We start from the raw sequence: 21,575 nt of genomic DNA on the forward strand, positions 1-21,575 counted from the left end.
AAATGCAGCATCACGTGAAACATGACCCGCCCTTGCCCTGAGCTACAAGTGGGTTCCAGGGAGAGTCTTTTCAGAGAGCTTTAGGGTTAGGGTTAAATAATATTAGTACTTGCACAGGATGCAGAGGCATTTCTAGGCATTTCTATGCAGTGAAATGCTCAGCTGCTGATAGCTGTATGGGGTAAGACTGAAGGCACTGGGTTTTTTCAGCCTGGAGTCTCAGGGGATCCATTGGTGACATATAGGTATGTGAGGGGGTGTCACAGAGAGGTGGGTAGAGACCTGTTCTCCCCTGCAGAGGAGGAAAGGATGTGTGCCAACGGAACCAAACTCAAGGAACCAAGGTTCAATTTGGAGACCAGGAAGTCCTTCCTGACAGTTAGGACCCCTCAGGTTTGGAATGGGCTTCCTTGGGAAATGGTGAAGGCCCCATCAGTGAGGGTGTTCAAGGATACGCTAGACATGCACATGGTAGATGGGGGTCAGACTAGATGGCCCGAGAGACCCCTTCTGACTGTCTCTGTTTCTATCTTTCTACTTTGCTGTGCGAATAGCTGCAAGGCTGCTGAAAGCCCTCCAAACGGCCACGAGTGGATGGGAGGGAACCGCAATGCAGGGTTCTTGCTCTCTCCTCCCACAGTGCAAGTGGAGATAAAATCAGTGGGCCACACAGTGGCTATTCTGTCAACTGCAGCACAGCGTCCATCGTGCAGGCAGGGGTAAAATAACGCTGGGCTGCACTGAGGTGCCCTGGAAAGGCATGCAGAGCTGGCCCGCCATGCGACATAAACCCCCCCTCTCAGCAGCGATGCCTTCCAGCCTGTTCTCTGGAGACAGTGGAATTTGCTTTGGAATTTTTCAATCTTTCCCTAAAGATTTCACGCTATTCTCTCTCCTGGCACCTTTTCAGGACTTGAAGGATTGGGGTGGGCACACTGGTTCCCAGGCCGAACTCATTTAGTATGCGCCTTTCTTTGTTGATTTCTGTGGGGACTGCTCCCTTCTGTCCTGGGGACAGATGCTTCCCGTAGCTTCTCCGTGTAAACCAGGAAGGGCATGATCCTGTCAGCGCACAGCAGATGAGTTTCTGAGTTTCTTCCAGGGCGCGAATCTCAGTGGCTGTCTCTGTCATCGCTGAACCCTGGCACCCTGGGCAGCCATCCAGGTTTAGGGCTGCTGAAAAGGCAGCCAGGGCGCTGTCAAGGACTGGACCGGCACTCTTAAAGTGCAGAGAATATAACCTGCAACTGAAGCCTCACAAGCAGGAATGGGACAAGTGGGTTCCAGTAAATGTGGGGCTCGAGCAGGATCTCAACACAAACCACCAATATCAAGCAAAGCTTGAGAATGTGCCTGGGTGCTAATCAATGTTCATCCCAGGATTTGCAAAAATCACCACCCATCTAAGAGATCTGGAGAAAAAAGGCAACAATTATCTTGAAATGACTATCCAGGCAAGTCAAGACATGGGAGAAGCCACTATCCAAGAGGCAAAGCTGAGATGTGATGGTGAACACAAAGAACTGTGAGGCACCTTCTATGAGCAGGTGCCTCACAGGAGGGCACCCCGTGGCATATGGTTCAAGTGGCACAAGAGAATTGTGCCCAGGCTGGAAAGGAACCGTTTGCCGCTGCAGTAGATAGCAGAGATTCCATCACGTACGAAGGCCCCGTGACTGAGGAAAGGAACCACAAGTCCCAGAAAATGTTCTGGAGAAAACTGTCATCTCTGTGCTACCCAGAAGGCCATGAATTACAGATGAATCAACTGTAACAATCAGCTGCCCCAGAGTCCCCTTCTCTCAGTGGCTGGCAGGGTTCACCTTTCCGCCCTGCCCCTCTTGCCGCCCAAATCCTGGGACCGGACACTGGATTCAGCACACAACAAGCCAAGTGTTGGGGGGAAACTAATTTATTAAAAGACAGGGTAAACACTATGGGGTGGAGGGTCTTAAAACACTATGACATACAACACACACAAGCAAAAAGGTGGGGAAGGGAACTGGGAATTGGAGAGCACTGGACTCACCCTGTTTGGCTCCCCCTAAAACCCCCAGACCAGTTGGCCACCTTGGACTTAAAATAACCAAGCCAGTTGTTCCTGCCACTGATACAGTACGTGATGCAGCCTTCTCCTCCGTAGAATCGCAGGGTGTCCTCCAGCAGAGCCTTTGGCAGCAACAGGGATCCTCTCCTCAGAGAGGAACCCTGGTCTGTCCCTGCTTTTACCCTGTTAAATAAAAGATGACTCGTGGGGTGTCATCCAGGTGAGCGCCTCTAGTTGCTGCCTTTAAGGGCAGTGAGGGCAGCAAGAAAACAGATCGGCTTTCTATCTGCCACACAGCAATGCTTTTTGGGATCATCTGGAGCCTCTTACCTGCTGCCTGCAAGTACATCCTAGACCCACTTTGGAAAGGCAGCCCCTCCTAAGACAAACTGCATTGTGTTCTCAGGGACTCCAGTGATACAGTAGTTGAATCAGGTGAGATATCCAGAGTATAGCCCGATCCGGTCTTTCTGGAGGAGTTTCAGTTGGTGCAGCTGGAGGAAGTTGTGCAGCTGCTTGGATCCATTTGTGCAACCACTTTTGTACTGAACCCATCCTGGCTTATAAAAGCCTCCAGAGAGGGAACAAGTGGCCAGGCCAAGGCGGTGATCCGTGCCTCCGTGTGAAACAGAGTGATGCTATGCTGCCTGAAGGAGGAGTTGGTGAACATGTCAACACTTTGGGGCTCTCAGAAATGTTTCTTCTTGGGCAAGATCCTTGAGAGGGTGGTTGGCAACCAACTCCAGGCACTCTTGGATAAGACTGGTTGTCTCGGACCAGTTAAGCTGTGGTTCAGTCTAGTGCTCACATGGAAACAGCTTGTGTTGTCCTGTATTGTGCTTTACACCAGGTAGAGACAGTGGGAGTGGGACCCTGCTAATACTTTGTGGCTGTGGCTCTTTGTGGCTTCCAACATAGTTCACTTCTGGGGTGGCTGTCTGAGCTGGGAGGTTCTGCTCCCGCTTGGATGACTGGCCCCAACGGGTGCTGCTTAGGGAATGCTGGGGTGTGTACTGCGGTCCAGGAGATTGTTAATGCTTCTCTGAGGGAGGGGAGGGTCCCTGCCCCCTTGAAAGAGGTTATGAACAGGTCCATCCTGAAGAGGGCAAACCTGGACCCAGAGATGGCCACCAACTATAGACCGGTGGCTAACATCCTGTTCTTGGGCAAGGTGCTTAAGCAGGTGAAGGCCTGACAACTCCATGCTCTCTTGGAGGAAACTGCCCATCTGGGCCCATTCCAGTCTGGTTTCAGGCCTGGCTATGGGAATGAAACTGCCTTAGTCACCCTGTATGATGACCTGTGCAGGGAGAGGGACCGGGGGAGTTCTCCTGGACTTCTCAGTGCTTTCGATACCATTGACCAGGAGATCCTTCTAGATAGCCTGGCCAAGTTGGGGGTTGGAGGCACTGCTTTGTGGTGGTTCAACTCATATTAAGCTGGCCAATTCCAGAAGGTGGTGCTGGGGGATTGTGGCTCTGCGCCATGGCAGCTTTGCCATGGAGTTCCACAGGGTTCCATTTTATCCCCCATGCTATTCAACATCTACATGAAACCGCTGGAGGAGGTCATCTGGGCGTTTGGGCTGCAGAGTCATCAGTACCCTGATGGCACCCAGCTCTACAGTTCTTTCACATCAAGTCCAGGTGAGGCAGTTGCTGTGCTGAACTGGTGCCTGGCTGGGGTAATGAGCTGGATGAGGGCCAATAAATTGAGGCTTAATAAGACAGAGGCCCCGTTGGTGGGCGATTCAGCCTTCCACATGAGTGACATCTGCCCTGTTCTGGACGGGGTTGCCCTCCCCCTAAAGGACAGCGTGCACAGTTTGGAAGTACTCCTCGACCCAGAGCTGTCCCTGGAGTCCCTGGCGATGCCAGTAGCAAGGAGCGCTTTTCTTCAGCTTCAACTGTTCCACGAGCTGGATGAGCACTGCCTGGCAAAGGTGACCCATGCCCTGGTAACTTCCCGATTGGATTACTGCAAGTGCTCCACATGAGGCTGCCCTTGAAGATGGCCCAGATACTTCAGTTGTTTCGGAATAGAGTTGTCAGGATGTTAACGGAGCCAGTCTTCTATTGGTTACACTGGCTGTCAAGTGAAGTCCAGGCCCAATATAAGGTGCTGGTAAAGACCTACAAAGCCCTAAATGGCTTTGGTCCAGGATACCAGAAGGAACACCTTCTTCCCCATATGCCCTCCCACCCCTTGAGATCTGAGGCAGAGGTCCTGCTGTAGGAGCAGGGCCTCCGCCTTGAAGGAGATTAGGAGGGTGGTTACCCAGACGGGCCTTCTCTGTGGTGGAGCCCCAACTACAGAATATACTCCCCAGAGAGGTTTGCCTGGTGCTGTCACTATATTCCTTTGGGTGTCAGACGAAAACCTGTTTATTTTCCCATCATTTTAATTTTTAGATGATTTTAACTGGGGTTTTATTGTCTTAAGTCGTTGGATGCTGGGCTGCTTTGTTTCGCATGTTAATTTTTTTCATTGTAAGACGTCCCGAGATGCTAGTGGTGAATGAGCTAGTAAAGCTTTTAATAATTAAAAAAAAATATTTTGAGCAGTTCTTGAAGACATACTGGGGCTGGGAAGTCAGGGGGTCCCCTGGGCTGGGCTCCCTGGGCCTGGGGCTGCTTCGCTGCTGCCCTGCGTCTGAGCCCCTGGCAAGCTCACCCAGCATTCGTGGGCTGCACGGCAGGGACCAAGCCCCATGCCCTGCACAAGAAGCAGCAGTGAGCCTCCCCCGAGTCACCTGCAGCCACCCTTGCTTGTGCTGCGGCTTGCGATGCCTGTGGGCTCACCAGGATCAGGGCCCTCTTCTATGACACGTACAGCAGGGCTGCTGCACCTGAGATGTGAGAAGGCTGTTCATGCAGGACTGTGATGGAGCCCCATGCAATGGCTGCACAAGCAGTGTCCCTCTCCCGCCTTTGGTGACTTTCCTTCTGCAAGCATTCATGGACTTCCTCTCAGCTCACTTTGCAAGACCAGGCCAAGTCTGCAAATGCTGGAGGGATGGATTCATGTGAGTTTAATCCCAACCCTACCTAGAGATTGTTCAGAAGTTGCACCTTGTGTGAAACACGGCAGCCAGGATAATAACTGAGATCACTCGGTCAAAATATGTAAGACCGCTTGGTTGCCGATACGCTTCCAAGCTTGATTCAAAGTACTGGTTTTAACCTGTGAAATCTTACATGGCTTGGGACTGCAATCAATCCTTGGCAGAGCACCTCTCCCAGCTGTTACACTCCTGGGCACTAGGCTCAACCTGCCGCCTGTGAGGAAAGGCCTTCTCACTGGCAGCCCCCAGCTGTGGAAAGATTTCCGCTCAGGAGCCTGCCTGGTGCCAACTTTGCCATCCTTCTAGCACCAAGTTATGGCAGCCCTGTGCACAGAGGTTTTGAAGACAACCAAGGATATTGCATGACTTAATAAGTGCATCCATGTCAGGAATTCTTAACAGGTCTGCTTTGTATCCAATGCAGTGGTGCCCCGTTCTTGGAACTTTGTTTGCGGAAGCCGTTTGAACTCTGAATCAGTCGAAGTCCAAATCAATTTTCCCAATAAGAAATAATGGAAAGTGAACTAATCTGTTTCCAGACCCAAAGCCATACCCGCTTCAGTAAACTTAAATGGCAAATATGGCCTCCTGAAACAAATTAAGTTTGAGGTTATGTAGGAAGTAAATGTAGGATTATGTAGGATAAAAAAATACAGTAAAAGATATGTTGCCATTCATTAATCCCCCTCAAAATACTCTGCCTTGGTTCGAACACTCTTGCTCCATCGTTCACTAATTTGTCTCATCCTGTTTTGATTTGTCTTGTCTTGAATTGATTTGTCCTGAATTGATTTGTCTTGTCTTGAATTGTTTCGCTCATCTTGAATCAATTCGTCCTGAATGGACTCATCTTGTCATTAATTGATTCGTGTCATCTTGATTTTGTTTCTGCCTGTTTTTGATCCTGTTGGTCTTGCATCTATTTGTCTCATCTTGAATTGGTTTGGGCCATTGCAGCAGCCGCGCCGCGAAGGAGGCTTCCAGGGCTGCTTCAGGAGGTGGCCAGAGTGACAGAGCAAGAGCATTCAAAGTGAGAGGAAATATTTTGCGGGGTATTAATGGCAACAGAGCTTTTCTCATCTGATTTAAGCATCGCTTGGTCAAAAGCTGTTAAGTCCTTATAAAACCCCCATGCTTTACAATCTTTAGCATATCTCGATTGCATCTGCACCTTATACCACCAAGAGATAGTAAATCCCTATTCTTGTGTTTCTTGATCTAGTTTCAGGCCTCCATCCTTATCTAAAATATTCTCTTATCTTATGATCCCTTCAAAGTTCAATGCATTTGGATACACAAAAGCTTCCATAGGTGAAAACCATCTTTGTAGTTTATTATACGATTTTAGCTTTAACTTTTCCCACACCGACATTAATGATCTTCTAATAAAGTGACTTAAAAAAGACCCATGTGACTTAGTCTTCTCATACCACATATAAGCATGCCAACCCATTTGCAAATCATGACCTTCAAGATACAAAATTCTCTTATTTCGCAAAGTTATCCATTCTTTTAGCCAAGTTAAAACAGACACTTGATAATGCAACATCCAATCAGGAAAACCAAAACCACGTTTCCTTTTGTTTTCCTTAAGTATTTTTAATTTAATCCTTGGTTTCTTCTTTCTCCAAATAAATCTCGAAATTTGAAAGTTTAGATCGTCAAAAAAATTTTTTATCAATTTTTACGGGAATCATTTTGAATAAAAACAAAAGCTTAGGTAGTATATTCATTTTAACAAGTACTATTCTCCCCATCAACGATAACTGTAAATTGGCTCATTTTTCCAGATCGCCCTTAATATCCTTCAATAGTTTATAATAATTATCTTCTTTCAAAGTAGTACATTTGGTTGTAAGATAGATTCCCAAATACTTAACCTTTTTAACAATCTGCAAGTCTACTTGTTCCTGGAGTCTTTTTTTCTGGTCTTGTGTAAGATTTTTAACTAACAGTTTCATTTTTTCTTTATTTATTTTCATCCCCGTAACCTCACCATATTCTTTAATCCATTGTAAGAGTTTAGGCAATGTTACAAAGGGTTCCTCCATTATAAAAACCAAATCATCTGCAAATGCTTGCAATTTATAACTTACATCCCTAATTCTAGTACCTTTAATGTCCCTGATATTTCTATTCAACACTTCTAAAATCAGAATAAACAACAGGGGTGACAACGGGCATCCTTGTCTTGTATCCTTTTGTATCTCTATAGTCCTTGTAAGTTCTCCATTAATTAAAATCCTGGCCAACTGTCTTTGATAAATGCTTGATATCGCATTCATAAACTTTTCACCAAACTCCATTTGAGCCATCAGTTGCTTCGTAATTGCCAATAAACATTATCAAAAGCTTTCAGGGCATCCATAAACAATAAAGCCATTGGTTTTTCTATATGTATCTCATAATATTCTAAGATATCCAAGATAGTTCTCAGATTATTCTTCATTTGTCTTTTGGGCAAAAAGCCATTTTGGTCTGGGTGAATAAAGTCTATTAAAAACTTCTTTAACCTTTCTGCCATCATAGAGGCAAAAATTTTGTAACCCACATTTAATAATGATACAGGTCTGTAGTTTTGAATTTGTGTTAAATCTGTATCTTCTTTCGGTATTAGTGTAATATTTGCCTCTGTCCAAGTAGTTGGTATTTTAGCATTTAACAGTGCTGCATTACCTATATCTTTAAGAAAAACTCCCTCAAAGGATTTATAAAACTCCGCTGGCAGCCCATCTGGGCTAGGAGTTTCATTGTTCTTTTGCCGCATAATTGCCTCGATTACTTCCATAGTTGTTACTTCTTGGTTCAATAATTTTTGATATTTCTCCAGTAGCTTTGGTAAATCTGCATTTCAGATGTATTCTTTTACTTTCTCAGTTGAAATCTCATCCTACTGGTATAACTTTGTGAAAAAGACTTCCACTATTTTCTTAATTTGTATACTTTGTACATGTAGGCGTCCTTCTCTGTCTTTCAATTTTGAAATCAGTCTCTTCTCTCTTTCTTTCTTTACTTTATAGGCTAACCAACTCCCTGGATTATTAGCATTTTCAAAAAAATTCTGTTTGGCCAGTTTCATTTGCTTAGTAAGTTCATTTGTGTCCAAGAGATTCAATTTATGTTTTAAAATATTCATATGGACCTTAAGATTTTTTTTGGATGGATCTTCCTGTAGTTCTTGCTCCCACTTCATCAGTTCCTCTTGCTTTTTCTTTTTATTCATTTTTGCTGAATATGTTATTATCAATCCCCTGACATAGGCTTTAGCTGTATCCCAGACATTTTGCAAAGAAGTTTCTTCCGCTTTGTTTATTTGAAAGAATACTTGCATTTCTTTATTTATCTCTTCTACAATTTTTTTATCTATTCTGAATCATGACCTATGTCTGTTTGAATAAAAGGGATATTTGGCAGAGGTTGGATTTTTATGCCTCCAAACATCTATCAGTCTGAGTTCTTCAATCATGTTGGATCAAGGCTTTGGAAGTATCCTCCTACCCTTTTTCCCCTTAATCTCACTCCTTATGGTCCATTCCCTTACCCACAATTGCATTGAAGTGACCATCACACACACAGTCTGGTAGTCCACTTGTAAAAATAAAGTATGTAACTTTTGGTAAAAAGTTTCCTGGTGGTCATTTGGCGCGCATATTGCCACTAAGAGCACCTTTTTGAATTTCATTGTAGTTTCAACCATCAGGATCCTACCATCCTCATCAGCAAGAATATATTTCGGGTCCAGTTTTTCTTTAATATATAGTGCTAAACCTCTTTTCTTTTGAAAAGCAGAAGATACAAGCAATTTTCCAAGCTTTGAACATTCCAGAAATTTAACGTTTCTTGATATTGTTTCTTGTAAACAAATTATATCTAATTTTCGTTTTTGAAGTTGAGCGAAGACCCTTCCTCTCTTAGAAGGTCCATTCAGCCCTTTAACATTTAAGGAGAGCAACTCGATTTGACATACCTCTGGGGATCCTCAAGAACCCCCTCCAAAGCGCCAATTGCAAGGGGGCAGAGCTTTGTTAGCTCCCTGTCAAGGTGCACTCCACTCCTTGTGCAGCTGTCAAAACTCCAAGACCCCTTTAAAACAGGATTTTCACAGGGCATTGGGTTGTTTCTGACAAGGATGTATACGCCAGCATATGTACATGTCCTTTTCCCCAGAAAAGGGATGTGTGACCTTTTGCATCTTCCTGAGCATCAGAGTATCATGACTTACTGGTTACTGGAAGGTAAGTGAGTAAAGGAAGGGTGGACAGCACTCAAAAGGGAGGTTTTGGAGGCGCAAGCCTTGACGATACCTCTAGTCAGTAAGGTGGGGAGGCAGAGGAGAGGCCGCCATGGATGCAAGAGATGGTGGTTAGAGGGATTAGATGAAAGAGGAACCTCCGTAGGAAATGGGTACTGGGGCAAATAGACAAAAGGGTATACCGGGAGGAGGAGGCCCATTGCAGAAGGATTCTTCGCAAGGCTAAGGCTGATTACGAGCTGAGACTTGCCAAGAATATCAAGAGCAATAAAAAGGACTTCTTTCAGCATGAAAATCTGCGCAGACTATGGAAGTGGGCAGGAGACAACAGGATGGCGTTCAGTGTGGATAAGTGCAGTTGGGGCATAGGAATGGGTGTCATAAGCACAGGATAGGGGACAAGTACCTGGAGAGCAGCACTTGTGAAAGGGACCTTGGGGTGCCGGTCGACTGCAGGATAAACATAAGTCAGCAGTGTGATCCAGTGGTCAAGACTGCAAAAGCCACCCTTGGTTGCATAGCCAGAAGCGTGGCTTCTGAATTGAGAGAGGTATTACTACCATTCTATACAAGTCTGGTAAGCCCGCAATTGGAGTATTGTGCTCAGTTTTGGGCCCCTCATTACAGGAAGGATATAGCCAGGTTGGAGTCAGTGCAGCGTAGGGCCACAAGGTTGGTGGCCGGTTTGCAGGGGATGCCGTATGAGGCGAGACTGAGGGAACTGAGTCTCTTCAGCCTGGAGAAGAGGAGACTGAGAGGGGATATGTTGGCAGCATACAAGGATGTGAGGGGATGTCACTCGGAGGTGGGTAGAGACTTGTTCTCCCCGGAAGGGGAAGGCAGGACATGCTCCAACGGAGCAAAGCTCAGGGAACCAAGGTTCCATTTGGATGCCAGGAAGCACTTCCTGGAAGTTGGAACCCCGAGGGTGTGGAATGGGCTTCCATGGGAGGTGGTTGAGGCCCCATCGGTGAGGGTGTTCAAAGATAGGCTGGATATGCACCTGGTGGGCATGTCATGAGCGGAGCCGGCTGGAACTGGGGCTCAGACTAGATGGCCCAGGAGGCCCCTTCTGACTCGCTCTGTTTCTTTGTTTCTATCATCCCTATTAGTCAGCATTAAGTCAAAGATAACCAACCTGCTAGTTCCTTCCTCCTTTTTCTGTAGAAGAAAGTTCTCTGTCATGCATAACCAGAATTTTTTGGAGGGGCCACTTTTGGTGGAATTTGTCTCCCAACAGAAATCGGGATAATTGAAGTCCCCTTTCCTTAAATTGCTGGCTATTTGCTTAACAAAAGTTTCATCCTCATCTTCTCCCTTACTGGGCAGTCAGAAGTAGTCTCAACTCCCTTTCATTCCTAAATGCATTTATTTCGATCTAGCTGCTCTCAATGGGGCTACCAGGCTCATCTTCCTGTATTTCTATACAGGAATAAGTATTTTAAACTTATAATGCAACTCCACCCCCTTTCCTATTTCTTCTGCTCTTTTTGGACACATCATGGCCAGTTGCCTTGACTCCAGCATGGGAGTCATCCCACCAAGTTTCTGTAATACCTATCAATGTGTGTTTGCCTTTGTGTGTTAAGAGTCCAAGCCCACCCGGCTTGTTTCTCATGGTCTGGGCATAGCGTGGTGACTCGCTTCTGAGTATCTTCTGGACATCCTGGCACTTTCCTCCTCCCCAAAGGCTGGAATGCCCCTCCTTGGCTGCACAGGTCATCATACAGGGCGACCAAGGCAGATTCAGATACCCGGGTCTGAAGCCAGACTGAACTGGGTCCAGATAATCAGTTTCATCCAAGAGTGCTTGGAGTTGTCCCGCCACCACCCGCTCCAACACCTTGCCCAAGAACGCGATGTTGGCCACTGGTCTATAGTTACTGGCCATCTCTGGATCCAGGGATGCCTTCTTTAGGACTGGTCGGACCACCGCCTCCTTTAAAGGGGCAGGTACCCAGCCATCCCTCAGAGAGGCATTGACAACCTCCAGGATCCAGGTCCTTATGCTGTGCTTGACATTGTTAAGTAACCAAGATGGGCAATGGTCCAAAAGGCACGTGGTGGGACGTTCTTGTCCATGCAGCTTTTCCACATCATCAGGCTGCAATAACTGAAACTCATCCAATAAGTTAAGACCAGACGGCAACATTGGTTCCTCCCCTGAAGGCTCTGATTCATTAGTGGAGTCCAGCTCGTGACGAATCTGAACGATTTTCTCCCTGAAATGCTTGGCAAAGTTATCACAGCGGGCCGTCAAGGACGGTACAGGGTCTTTCTTGGGGCCAGGATGAACCAGCCCTTGTACCACCCGAAAAAGCTCCACTGGACGACATTGTGAGGAGGCAATGGAAGCAGAGAAGAATGTCTTTTTCACCACCCTCACCACCGCAGCAATGGCCCAATAATGGGCTCTTAAGTGTGTTCGGTCAGATTCATCCCATGATTTCCTCCACCTACGCTAGCCGTCTTCCAACCCGCTTCATTGCCTGTAATTCAGATGTGTACCCAGGGGAAGAGTGGGCTCTGCCCGGTGGGAGAGGACACTTAGGAGCGATCGTGTCAATAACCTTGGTCATTTCCCCATTCCATAGTTCGACTGGAGCATCGACAGGAGCACCAGCCTTATCAACAGGAAATTCCCCCAGGGCCTTCAGGAATCCATCTGGATCCATCTGGCTCTGGGGGTGGACCAACACAATCAGATCCGCATCCTTACAGAGGGAAAGGCCGCTCTCGAGCTCAAACCTCACGAGCAAGTGCTCTGACCATGACAGGGGTGTCAGACACAAATTCCTCACCCTCAGATCACCCTCTTCCTGCCTCATCAAGAAAACCAGGTCCAGAGTGTGTCCACGTTCATGGGTCGGGCCTATGACATGTTGAGACAGACCCATGGCCACCATGGAGGCCATGAAGTCCTGAGCCACCCCGGACAGAACAGTCTTGGCATGGAGATTGAAGTCCCCCAAGACCAGCATCCTAGGGGTCTTCAACACCAGGTCCGAGACGATCTCTGTCAGCTCAGGCAGGGAGTCTGTTGGGCATGGTACCCTAACAGAATCCCCAATCTGTCTCGGTCACCCAACACCAAGTAGAGGCACTCTAGACCCGGCCTTGAGGGGACTGGAAGCCCCGTGAGGGAGATGGAAGCTCAGTAAACCAAAGCAACCCCCCTCCCCTCCCCTCCAGGCATGGACAGTGCTGAACCTGATACCCCGACAGGCACATTTGAGAGAGGGAGACATCCCCACCCTCTCCCACCCAGGTCTCTTTTATGCAAGCCAGGTCGGCCCCCTCATCCACAATCAAGTCGTGGATGAGGGATGATTTGTTGTGCACCAACTTGGCGTTAAATCCGATGGGGAGAGGGAAGGAGGGGCGCTGTTAGCATCTCTGGTTAGCAGGGCAGGAACTACATCGGGCTGAAGGAGGTGTTGGGGCAGGTGCTGTGCTTACCTGCAGCCAGAGCTTTCCTCAGACCTGGGATGCTGAACACTCTGGAGGGCTCTCCACTGGCAGAAGTCTGCTCTGAGCACTGCACCTGCCTTTTCAAAGCAGGGCACCTGATTAATAAGCCTTCTTGACTGCGTAGGCCTGCGGCCAGCCGGTCACCTCTTGCTTCCAATGTCTTCTGCCAGCATGATCAACGCTGACTTCTGCACTGGGGCAGTCCTCGTCTCCTTTGGGGTGCTCTTGGGCAAGATGAGCCCTGCTTAGCTGCTGCTGACCTGGCTGGAGGACACGGTCTTAGGCATTAATGAATACATCCTGCTTGACATCCTGGGGGTGAGTCATTGGCCAGGAAGTTGCCTCACCGGCTCCAGGGACACCCCACCTGTGTTCCCCAAGGGGCCGGTGGGGGAGGGGCACGCTGTGAGTTGCATGAAGGCATATTTTATCCACACGATTCTGCTGTATGAATGAAAAGATGATGAGGGCCACCGCGGTGCTGTGATTAAGGGCTCGGGGGTGGGACTCAGGGGATCTATGTTCAGGTCCTGGCTCAGCCGTGGAGCCCACTGAGGGACTTTGGGCCAGTCACAGCCTCTCAGCCCAGCCTACCTTGCAGGGTTGTTGCTGGGATAAGATTGAGAGCAGGAGTACTATGATAGCCGCTTTGTGTTCTTGTAAGAAAAAAAGGGTGGGGTATAAATTGAATGAATGAATAGTAAATGAATGAGAAGGTGCAGCCCAGCAGGCTGTGTGGCAAGCTGGGGACAGAACCAGGTGCTCTCTCTGACCCTCCCTGTGCCCGCAATCTGCAGGGAAGCCTTTCCATGTGGACTTCCACTTGTTTTATGCAGTATAAGAAAAAGTAGCCTTGCTGGCCAGGAAAACAATCCCAAGTTTTTTTTAGGCCAATCAAACGGTCATGAAAGTATGCCAGCTTTGAGAAGTCCAGACTTCTTCAAATGACAGAAAGAGCCAGTCTGGGAAGCAGGAAGTAAAAAAATACAGGCTTGATGATAAAGTTCCAGAGGGGGAAGGAGGGAGCTGCTATCAGGTCATATGATCTTAAAAGCATAGAAACAGAGTGAGTCAGAAGGGGTCTCCTGGGCCACCTAGACTGACCCCCAGCTCCAGCCAGCTCTGCTCATGACATGCCCATCATGTGCACGTCCAGCCTATCCTTGAACACCCGCACTGGTGGGGCCTCAACGACCTCTCATGGAAGCCCATTCCAAGGCCTCGGGGTCCTGACTGTCAGGAAGGACTTAACAGGTTTGGTCTGAAGGTGTTCCTGGGAAAAAGAAAGGGGGAGATATTTGAATCCCCCCATTTTGACACACTATCACAGCCAGTTCGAATCTAAGGGATCCTAGTCCGACACATCCATCGAAGAAGGCTGAACTCACCTGCAGTCAGCTTTGAAATATGCCCACTTGCATGCTGATTAATCAAGTTCTCAGTTTTTAACACTGCTTGACCGGAGAATATAATCATTTGTGATCCAGGTGTATACCCTGCCAGGTAAGTATTGGAGAATATAATCACAACAGGATCTTAGAATGTGCCAGCCATAAAACCAGCTATCAAGCTCTATACACTTTCCTCTTTTTCCATGATCTCCTACACCTTGCCTCAGGCAAAAGACGCAGGAGGGTCCATGCCCATTCACACCTCTGGGGCCTACTTTGGACTGGCAGTCTCCTGGATTCTTTACCGATCCCACCTGGACAGGAGCCAACAACTGGAAGTTTCCACCTACCTGTCAGATACTTTTGCTAGGATTGGTAAGAGGCCCCAAACATTAGTGTCGTGGGTGCAGAGAGCGGTGGCAAATTCTGCTGATACTTTGGGTTATGCTCATGGCGTAACTGGGCAGTTATTCCAAGGTCAGGGTTGCGCTGACTCTTCTGATGAGGACCGTGAAGACTGAGAGATGTGGGGTGTGGGAATGAAGGGGGCAGAGGAGGGTGAGGCTGCTGCCCCCAGATTCCCAAGCAGATCATGGGAACAGGCAGGGTTTGGAAGATAAGGGAAGGCGCAAAAGAGAGGAGGAAAATGAGCCTATGCCCTGTCTGATCCCTGACTGCATGACGCGGTGTCTGCACAGAAGAGTTATCCAGTTGGAGGGCCTGCGCAGGTTTCGGAGGCCCCACTGAGAGGGATGCAGCCCTGTGTTACTGAAAAGGAGCATCTTCAGAAAGGGTTTCTAGTTTGAGTTCAACTAATCACCCTGTTCATGTGCAGAGACAAGTCTTTCAGTTGCTGTGAATTGGCAATGAAGAGCTATTTTGCAAAGAGGCTGCCTGTTGTTCTGGAAGTTTGAAATGGTTGAAGAGACTTAGCTTCTGACACATAGCATTCTATATGGATCAATAACTTCTGCCAGAAATAAATCCAATGATTCCCAACCTGAAGGGGTTTACAGTGCAGAAATGTGGGCCCGATGGGGGCAGCAGTGAGTGTGGTGGTGCGGTCAAAGGCAGACGCCTCGCTTCGGGGCCAAATCAGCCAGGGCAGCAACAGAGTCGTGTGTTTGGATGTGGACCTGCCCCGACTCTCTAGAAAGGGGGTGTACACCTCTGATGTGCAGAGGGAGCGGGGCGCGAGGCAAGGGAGCCTGACCCCCCAGGAGCCATTGCTTATGCACTTGTGTGAGTAACCCTGGGCGTCCTTCAGGACTGGAAGGAAGCCAAAGGAGCCCAGTCACTTTCCCAGTTAGCCAACTGGGGTGGGGGGAGTGAGGTGGGTTTGCTCTGCTGCTCTGGCTTTGCCCACCGGGCAGCTGGACATGCAGCCTTCCCTCCCTTCCCCTTCCTCTGTGCAGGGACTCTCTTCCTGTGGATCTTCTGGCCAAGCTTCAACTCTGCTGTGGCGGCACATGCAGACAGCCAACAGCGGGCTGCCATGAACACCCACTCGGAGCTTCTCCCTGGGGGCCAGCGCCCTCGCAACCTGTGCTGCGCCCACCCTGCTGCACGGGGAGGGTAAGCTGAGCATGGTGAGATGTGTGGCGCACCAGGGGGCTTCCCCTCTGGGTCCCTGCGGGGTCTGCAGCCCAAGGCGGTGTTTTGCAGGTTTGCGCTCTGCAGACTGACCAGCCGGCTGGGGGACAATGCTCACACCAAGCAGCCCCCTTCCTGGCTCTGGCCTGTGGAGCTGCCAGCTGGGTGGGCAGTTCTGGGTCAGTGGGTCTGAGGAGCCAGGTCAGCAGCGCCGCCAACTCCATGGGTGCCAATGGGCATGTTCCTGTGGCACCCCCATCCGGCTTCCCCAGTGAGGACCCAGACATGTGCCCCTCCTCTATGCACAAGGCCCATACTGCAGGGAGGGTGGACCCCATGGCCTTCCGCTTCTGCTGTCCTGTGACTCTGCGCATGCTGCTGAACGCTGCGCTGCAGCTGCAGCTGCAACAGGAGCCTGTAACTCAGCAGCACCTGAAGGGTCACAAGAAGGACTAACCTTGCAGTTGCAGAGCTGGCAGAAAGAAACCGTGTTTGTTCCGAAATGGCTCTTGCCGGCATCTGCAGGCTGTGCAATTAGCTGTGCTCTCAGGTAAGAGGTGCCCCCTCATCCTTGTGGCCCTGTGCTGATCTCACCTATGGTTCTGTTCCCCTTGGCTCTCCCAGTCAGAAAGGTGATACTGGAGTGACCAAGCTCCTTCAGGGCCCGCATTGGCTCCCCCAGCCCCCTGTCACTGTCAGTCAGGGAAAAGCTCGAGGCAAGCATCGCAAGCCCTGCAGCACCCCCTGCCAGGCCGTTCTCTCTTCTGGAGGCTGGATGGGCTTCAGGGTCGGGGAGGGGCCCTGCTGGGTTGGTGTAGCCTAGAGGCACCTGTGGGCCAGAGGTGCCCAATCCCTGTTCCAGACAGTCCAATGAGAAGCACTTCAATGGATGATGGCTTGACAGCTGCCAAATATTTGAACAAGACCTCTGCAAAAGCAAATGTAGGCACAGTGAACAAAACAGTGGAGACTGTTCCTTGTATTTACAGCAGAAAGTAACTTTCTCCCTTCACAGGTGTTGCTCCTTTCCTCATACCCTTTGAGGCTGGCTCATCAAGATAACAAAGAAAGCAGAAATGCCACCCAGTCCTTCGCAGCACAACAGCTGTGGGCACCTCTGCTGCATACAAAGGGACCCCAACATAGTGCCTATACACAATTTGTTCATGTTTTTCATCTCTATCTACTGATGTTTTTGAAGTGTGTATATCAGTGGATTATAGAGCTGGAAGATGCCCGTAAGGCCACTGGTTCCAACCCCAGTTCAATGCAGGACTCAAGGGTTAAAGCATAACAGTTGCCACCTGGCTGTTTCCTGAATGCCCTCAGTGTGGGAGAGCCTATGTTTCTGCGTCTTTGATTCCATTGTCGTACAGCTCTGACAGTCAGAAAGTTTTTCCTGGCGTCCAGCCAGAATCTGGCTTCCTGTCACTTGAACCAGTTATTCTGTGACCTGCTCCCTGGGATGAGCAAGAAGAGACCCTGGACCTCCCCTGGGTGGCAGCCTTTCAAGGACTTACAGAGTGCTATCATCTCTCCCCTCTGTCTTCTCTTCTCAAGGCTAAACACCCTTAATTTTCTCCTCACAGGGCTTTGTTTCCAACCCCCAATATTAAAGACTGTTCTGTTGCAAAGTTTATCAGTGTAACGGCTGTATTGCACTGCTAACAATCAAATCCTTACCCAAGAGATGCTATGGTCCCCAAGAACCTATGGATTTTAAGTTGCAGAGTAAGATGTAGACATGACATGGCAATCCACTAATTTTGTGGTACCCATCAGCCCAAAAACTATGTCAGCAGGTCCAAAGCATTGTAAACCCTCACAGTAGCTCTGTCTGCTCCTTCATGGATCAGTGCCTTGTGGTGGTGACGGGGCTTGCATAGCTCAATGAAGCTTTGAGCTCTGCTGTGCAGGAGCACCCAAGACGGACAGGCCATAGCAGGGAGCGCTGACAAAACGTGATCCACTGGAGAAGGAAATGGCAACCCACTCCAGTATCTTTGCCATAAAAACCCCATGGACAGTACCAAAAAGGCAAAAAGATATGATGCCGGAAGATGAGCCCCTCAGGTCGGAAGGTGTCCAATATGCTACTGGGGAAGAGCAGAGGGCTAGTACTAGTAGCGCCAGAAAGAATGAAGAGACTGGGTCAAAGCCGAAAGGACACTCAGTTGCAGATGTATCTGGTGGTGAAAGGAGAGTCCAGTGCTGCAAAGATCTGTACTCCATAGGAACCTGGGATGTAAGATCCATGAATCAAGGCAAGCTGGACGTGGTCAAACAAGAGATGACAAGACTGAACATCGACATCTTGGGAATCAGTGAACTAAAATGGACAGGAAGGGGTGAATTTAATTCAGATGACCATCAGGTATACTACTGCGGGCAAGAATCTCAGAAGAAATGGAGTAGCCTTCATAGTCAATAAAAGGGTAGGAAAAGTAGTCCTGGGATACAATCTCCAAAATGACAGAAGGATCTCAGTTTGAATGCAAGGCAAACCATTCAACATCACAGTAGTCCAAGTCTCTGCCCCAACCACTGGTGCTGAAGAGGCTGAAGTTGACCGGTTCTATGAAGCCCTACAACACCTTCTAGAAATAACACCAAAAATGACATCCATATCATCATGGGGGATTGGAACGCTAAAGCAGGAAGCCAAAAGATAACTGGAATAACAGGCAAGTTTGGCCTGGGAGTACAAAATGAAGCAGGCACAGGCTGGGAGAATTTTGTCAAGAGAATACGAAGGTCCTAGCAAACACTCTTTTCCAACAACCCAAGAGACGACTCTGCACATGGACATCTCCAGATGGTCACCGTAGAAATCAGATTGACTATGTGCTCTGCAGCCAAAGATGGAGAAGCTCTATAGTCAGTAAAAACTAGACCAGGACTGACTGTGGCTCAGATCATGAGCTTCTGGTTGCAAAATGTAGGCTTAAGTTGAAGAATGTAGGGAAAAGCACTAGGCCACTCAGGTATGACCTAAATCATATCCCTGATGAATATACAGTAGAGGTGACAAATAAGATTTAAGGAATTAGATCTGATAGACAGAGTGCCTGAAGAACTATGGACGGAGGTTCGCAACATTGTACAAGTGGTAGCAACTAAAACCATCCCAAAGAAAAAGAAATGCAAGAAAGCAAAATGGCTGTCTGAGGAAGCTTTACAAATAGCTGAGGAAAGAAGGGAAGCGAAAGGCAAGGGAGAAAGATACAGATTGAATTGAACCCAATTGAATGCAGAATTCCAGAGAATAGCTAGAAGAGATAAGAATGCCTTCTTAAATGAACAGTGCAAAGAAATAGAAAACAATAAAACAGGGAGGACCAGAGAGCTTTTCAAGAAAATTTGCATATACAATCGCGTTATAATTTCTAATCATTCTCCTTCGTGATCTCTGTGCATCACACGCATGGTTCTCTGCACACATGCATGGAGCTCGTTTCGTAAGTCTGCAAAACTCATCACTTAGTCTTCAGTGGAGGCTGACCCTGGGCAGCCAGCATGTGGGGAGGGGCTCCCATCGAGCCTCAGTTCTTCAGCCACCATCATGAGCACATCAGGAAGGACTTCTTCTGTTCTCTTACCTTTTATTCTAGTATCATCTCCTTGTTCCTCCTCACTTGACTTCTACCAAAAAGGGGGGAAAAAACAAGATTTCCCTTTCCCTGCCTTGGTCTTCCTGCCTGGTTCTCTGCCTTGCTCACCGTGATGGCTCTCAAGACCCCGTGGAGCACAGTGCAGCAGTGGATCCCACCACGGACGCCTTCCTTGAGCAGACAGAGAGTGCCGAGCCACTGGCCCGAGAGCTGAACCCTGCAGCAGAGCCCTCCACGCAGGCTGCCCCCCTGCTGCCGGCGCCCGTTCCTCCGCTGGTGCCCCGCAGCTGCCCGAACTGCAGTAATCCTCGCAGAAACGCTAAAGTGTAAAAAGCTGCCAGAAAAACAAAACCGCCCCCACCCGCAATGGTCTGAAGCTCCATGCAACGCGGCAATGTGCCGCCCCCTGCTGCCCATCCGTGTATAGAGACACGGTGCCCAGAGCGGGACAGCCGATTTGCTCCTCTGCAACATAGGAGCTCCTGGTTTGGCAATTCCAGCCAGAGCCAAGCACTTCCTTTCCCGAGGGTGACATCTGTGATTGGTCTCCCCCAGTATGCTGACCCCCAGAACCTGCTCTGGGGCCTCGCCGGGCCAGCCAGTCTTCATGTACTGTGAAGGGTCCCCTGAGCCCAACGGACACTGTGGGGCTGATTTCTGTAAAGAGCTCTGGGTATCCTGTGAGCTCACCCTTGTCTGACCACCTTGGAGTCTGGCTAGATCTGACAATTTCTCCACCTGCATCAAGGCCTCGGCACCAACCCACTCCCCGCCATCACAGGCGCTAAGGCTTGCAGCCGTTCAGTATCCTCCGCTGTCTTACTCCAGACGAGTGAGCACAATGTTGTGGATCATACATGTGCGACTCTTCCTTTTCCAGCATCCAAGTCCAAATTCTATCCAGGTGGAGTCTTGCAAGGACCACCCTGCAGGGAGCACCCCACTCCATCGAGAAAGAGAGGGTAAAACTCGACCCTTCTTCTGTTCATCTCCTGCACTTTCCAGCCAAATGGCCCACTACCATCTGAGTGGGAGGGTGTGACGTGGTGTCCTGCAACAGCAGGGGGTGGACCTGGAGGCCTTCATGGCCCCTTCCAGCTCTACTGTTCTGTGATTCTACCAGGCTGCAATGGCTGTGCCTCTACAGAGGCACAAAACCCAACTCACGATGTCTCTACTGAGGTCGCTCACCTTGCCCAGCAGGAGAGTCACACAGCAGAGCACCAAGCCCAAGGTGGCACCAGGTTCATGGCAGGCGCTGTAGGCCTCCCCTCAGGCTTACCTGTGGAGGCAAAAGCCAGAATTGAGGACATGCCCTTCATAAGTGGCACCAATCACCATTCTGATTCCAGCCTAGGTCTCAGGCCACTTTCCTCCCAGGCATCGGCCTATTTCTCAGGCCAGGCTCATCTGCATCAGGGTCACTGATGCCCAGAGGAACACCGAAGGCCCCTGGGACTCCCCCCTCACCCTATCGACTCCTCTCATCCCACTTTCCACCATGGACTGGCCATTTTCCCATGCTTGGTCTGAGATCACCTCAGACCAATGGATACCCTCCATCATCCTCCACGGATACAGGACTGAGTTTATTACTCCCTCCCCTTGGTGCCCTGAAAAGGACCACAGCTTCTCTTCACTGAGATCTGCTCCATGTCCAAGTGAGGAGCCACTGAATGGGTCTATGCCTCTGATCTTCCAGGGCTTTCCGCCAGGTGTTTCACAGTCCCTAAGAAAGATGGCAGCCTCAGGGGCATCAACCGGTTTATCAGACCCAAACGCTTCAGCATGGTCTCCCTCCATACCAGCCTGCTGGTTCACATCAGTGGATCTCAGAGATGCATCTTTCCACATCACAACGGAGGAGTCACTTTCAGGTCAGAGATGACGTTTTTCAATCCTCCCATTTGGCCTGGCAATGGCACCATGTTCATTGACACAGTACCTGGCCCTCATCTTTGCCCACCTCCGCCTGGCAGTGATCCATGTGCGCCCGTACCTGGACGATTGGCTGATAGTTCCCCCCTCACACCGAGCGCCTACCCAGGCTGCGCAACCTGCTCAGCAAACTGGGCTTTACATCCACCTGCTCAGTCCTGAGGGCAGGCTGCTCACCCTCAGCCAGGAAACCACCAGTCTCCTCAGG

At 49.2% G+C, this 21,575-nt stretch overlaps 1 protein-coding gene across 1 annotated transcript in view; it reads left to right on the forward strand.

The window, feature by feature from the left end:
* Window positions 1-16,274, forward strand: part of RHBG (Rh family B glycoprotein) — a 19,540-nt gene extending 3,266 nt beyond the window's left edge. The window contains 5 exon segments of the mRNA XM_044449041.1: window positions 12,959-13,152; window positions 14,453-14,600; window positions 15,641-15,732; window positions 15,734-15,814; window positions 15,906-16,274. Coding sequence (XP_044304976.1) covers window positions 12,959-13,152; window positions 14,453-14,600; window positions 15,641-15,732; window positions 15,734-15,814; window positions 15,906-16,274 — 884 coding nt within the window.
* The last annotated feature ends 5,301 nt before the right edge of the window (window positions 16,275-21,575 follow it).

The sequence above is a fragment of the Varanus komodoensis genome, unplaced genomic scaffold (assembly GCF_004798865.1).
Source record: "Varanus komodoensis strain SLA01 unplaced genomic scaffold, ASM479886v1 scaffold57, whole genome shotgun sequence".
NCBI lineage: Eukaryota > Metazoa > Chordata > Lepidosauria > Squamata > Varanidae > Varanus > Varanus komodoensis.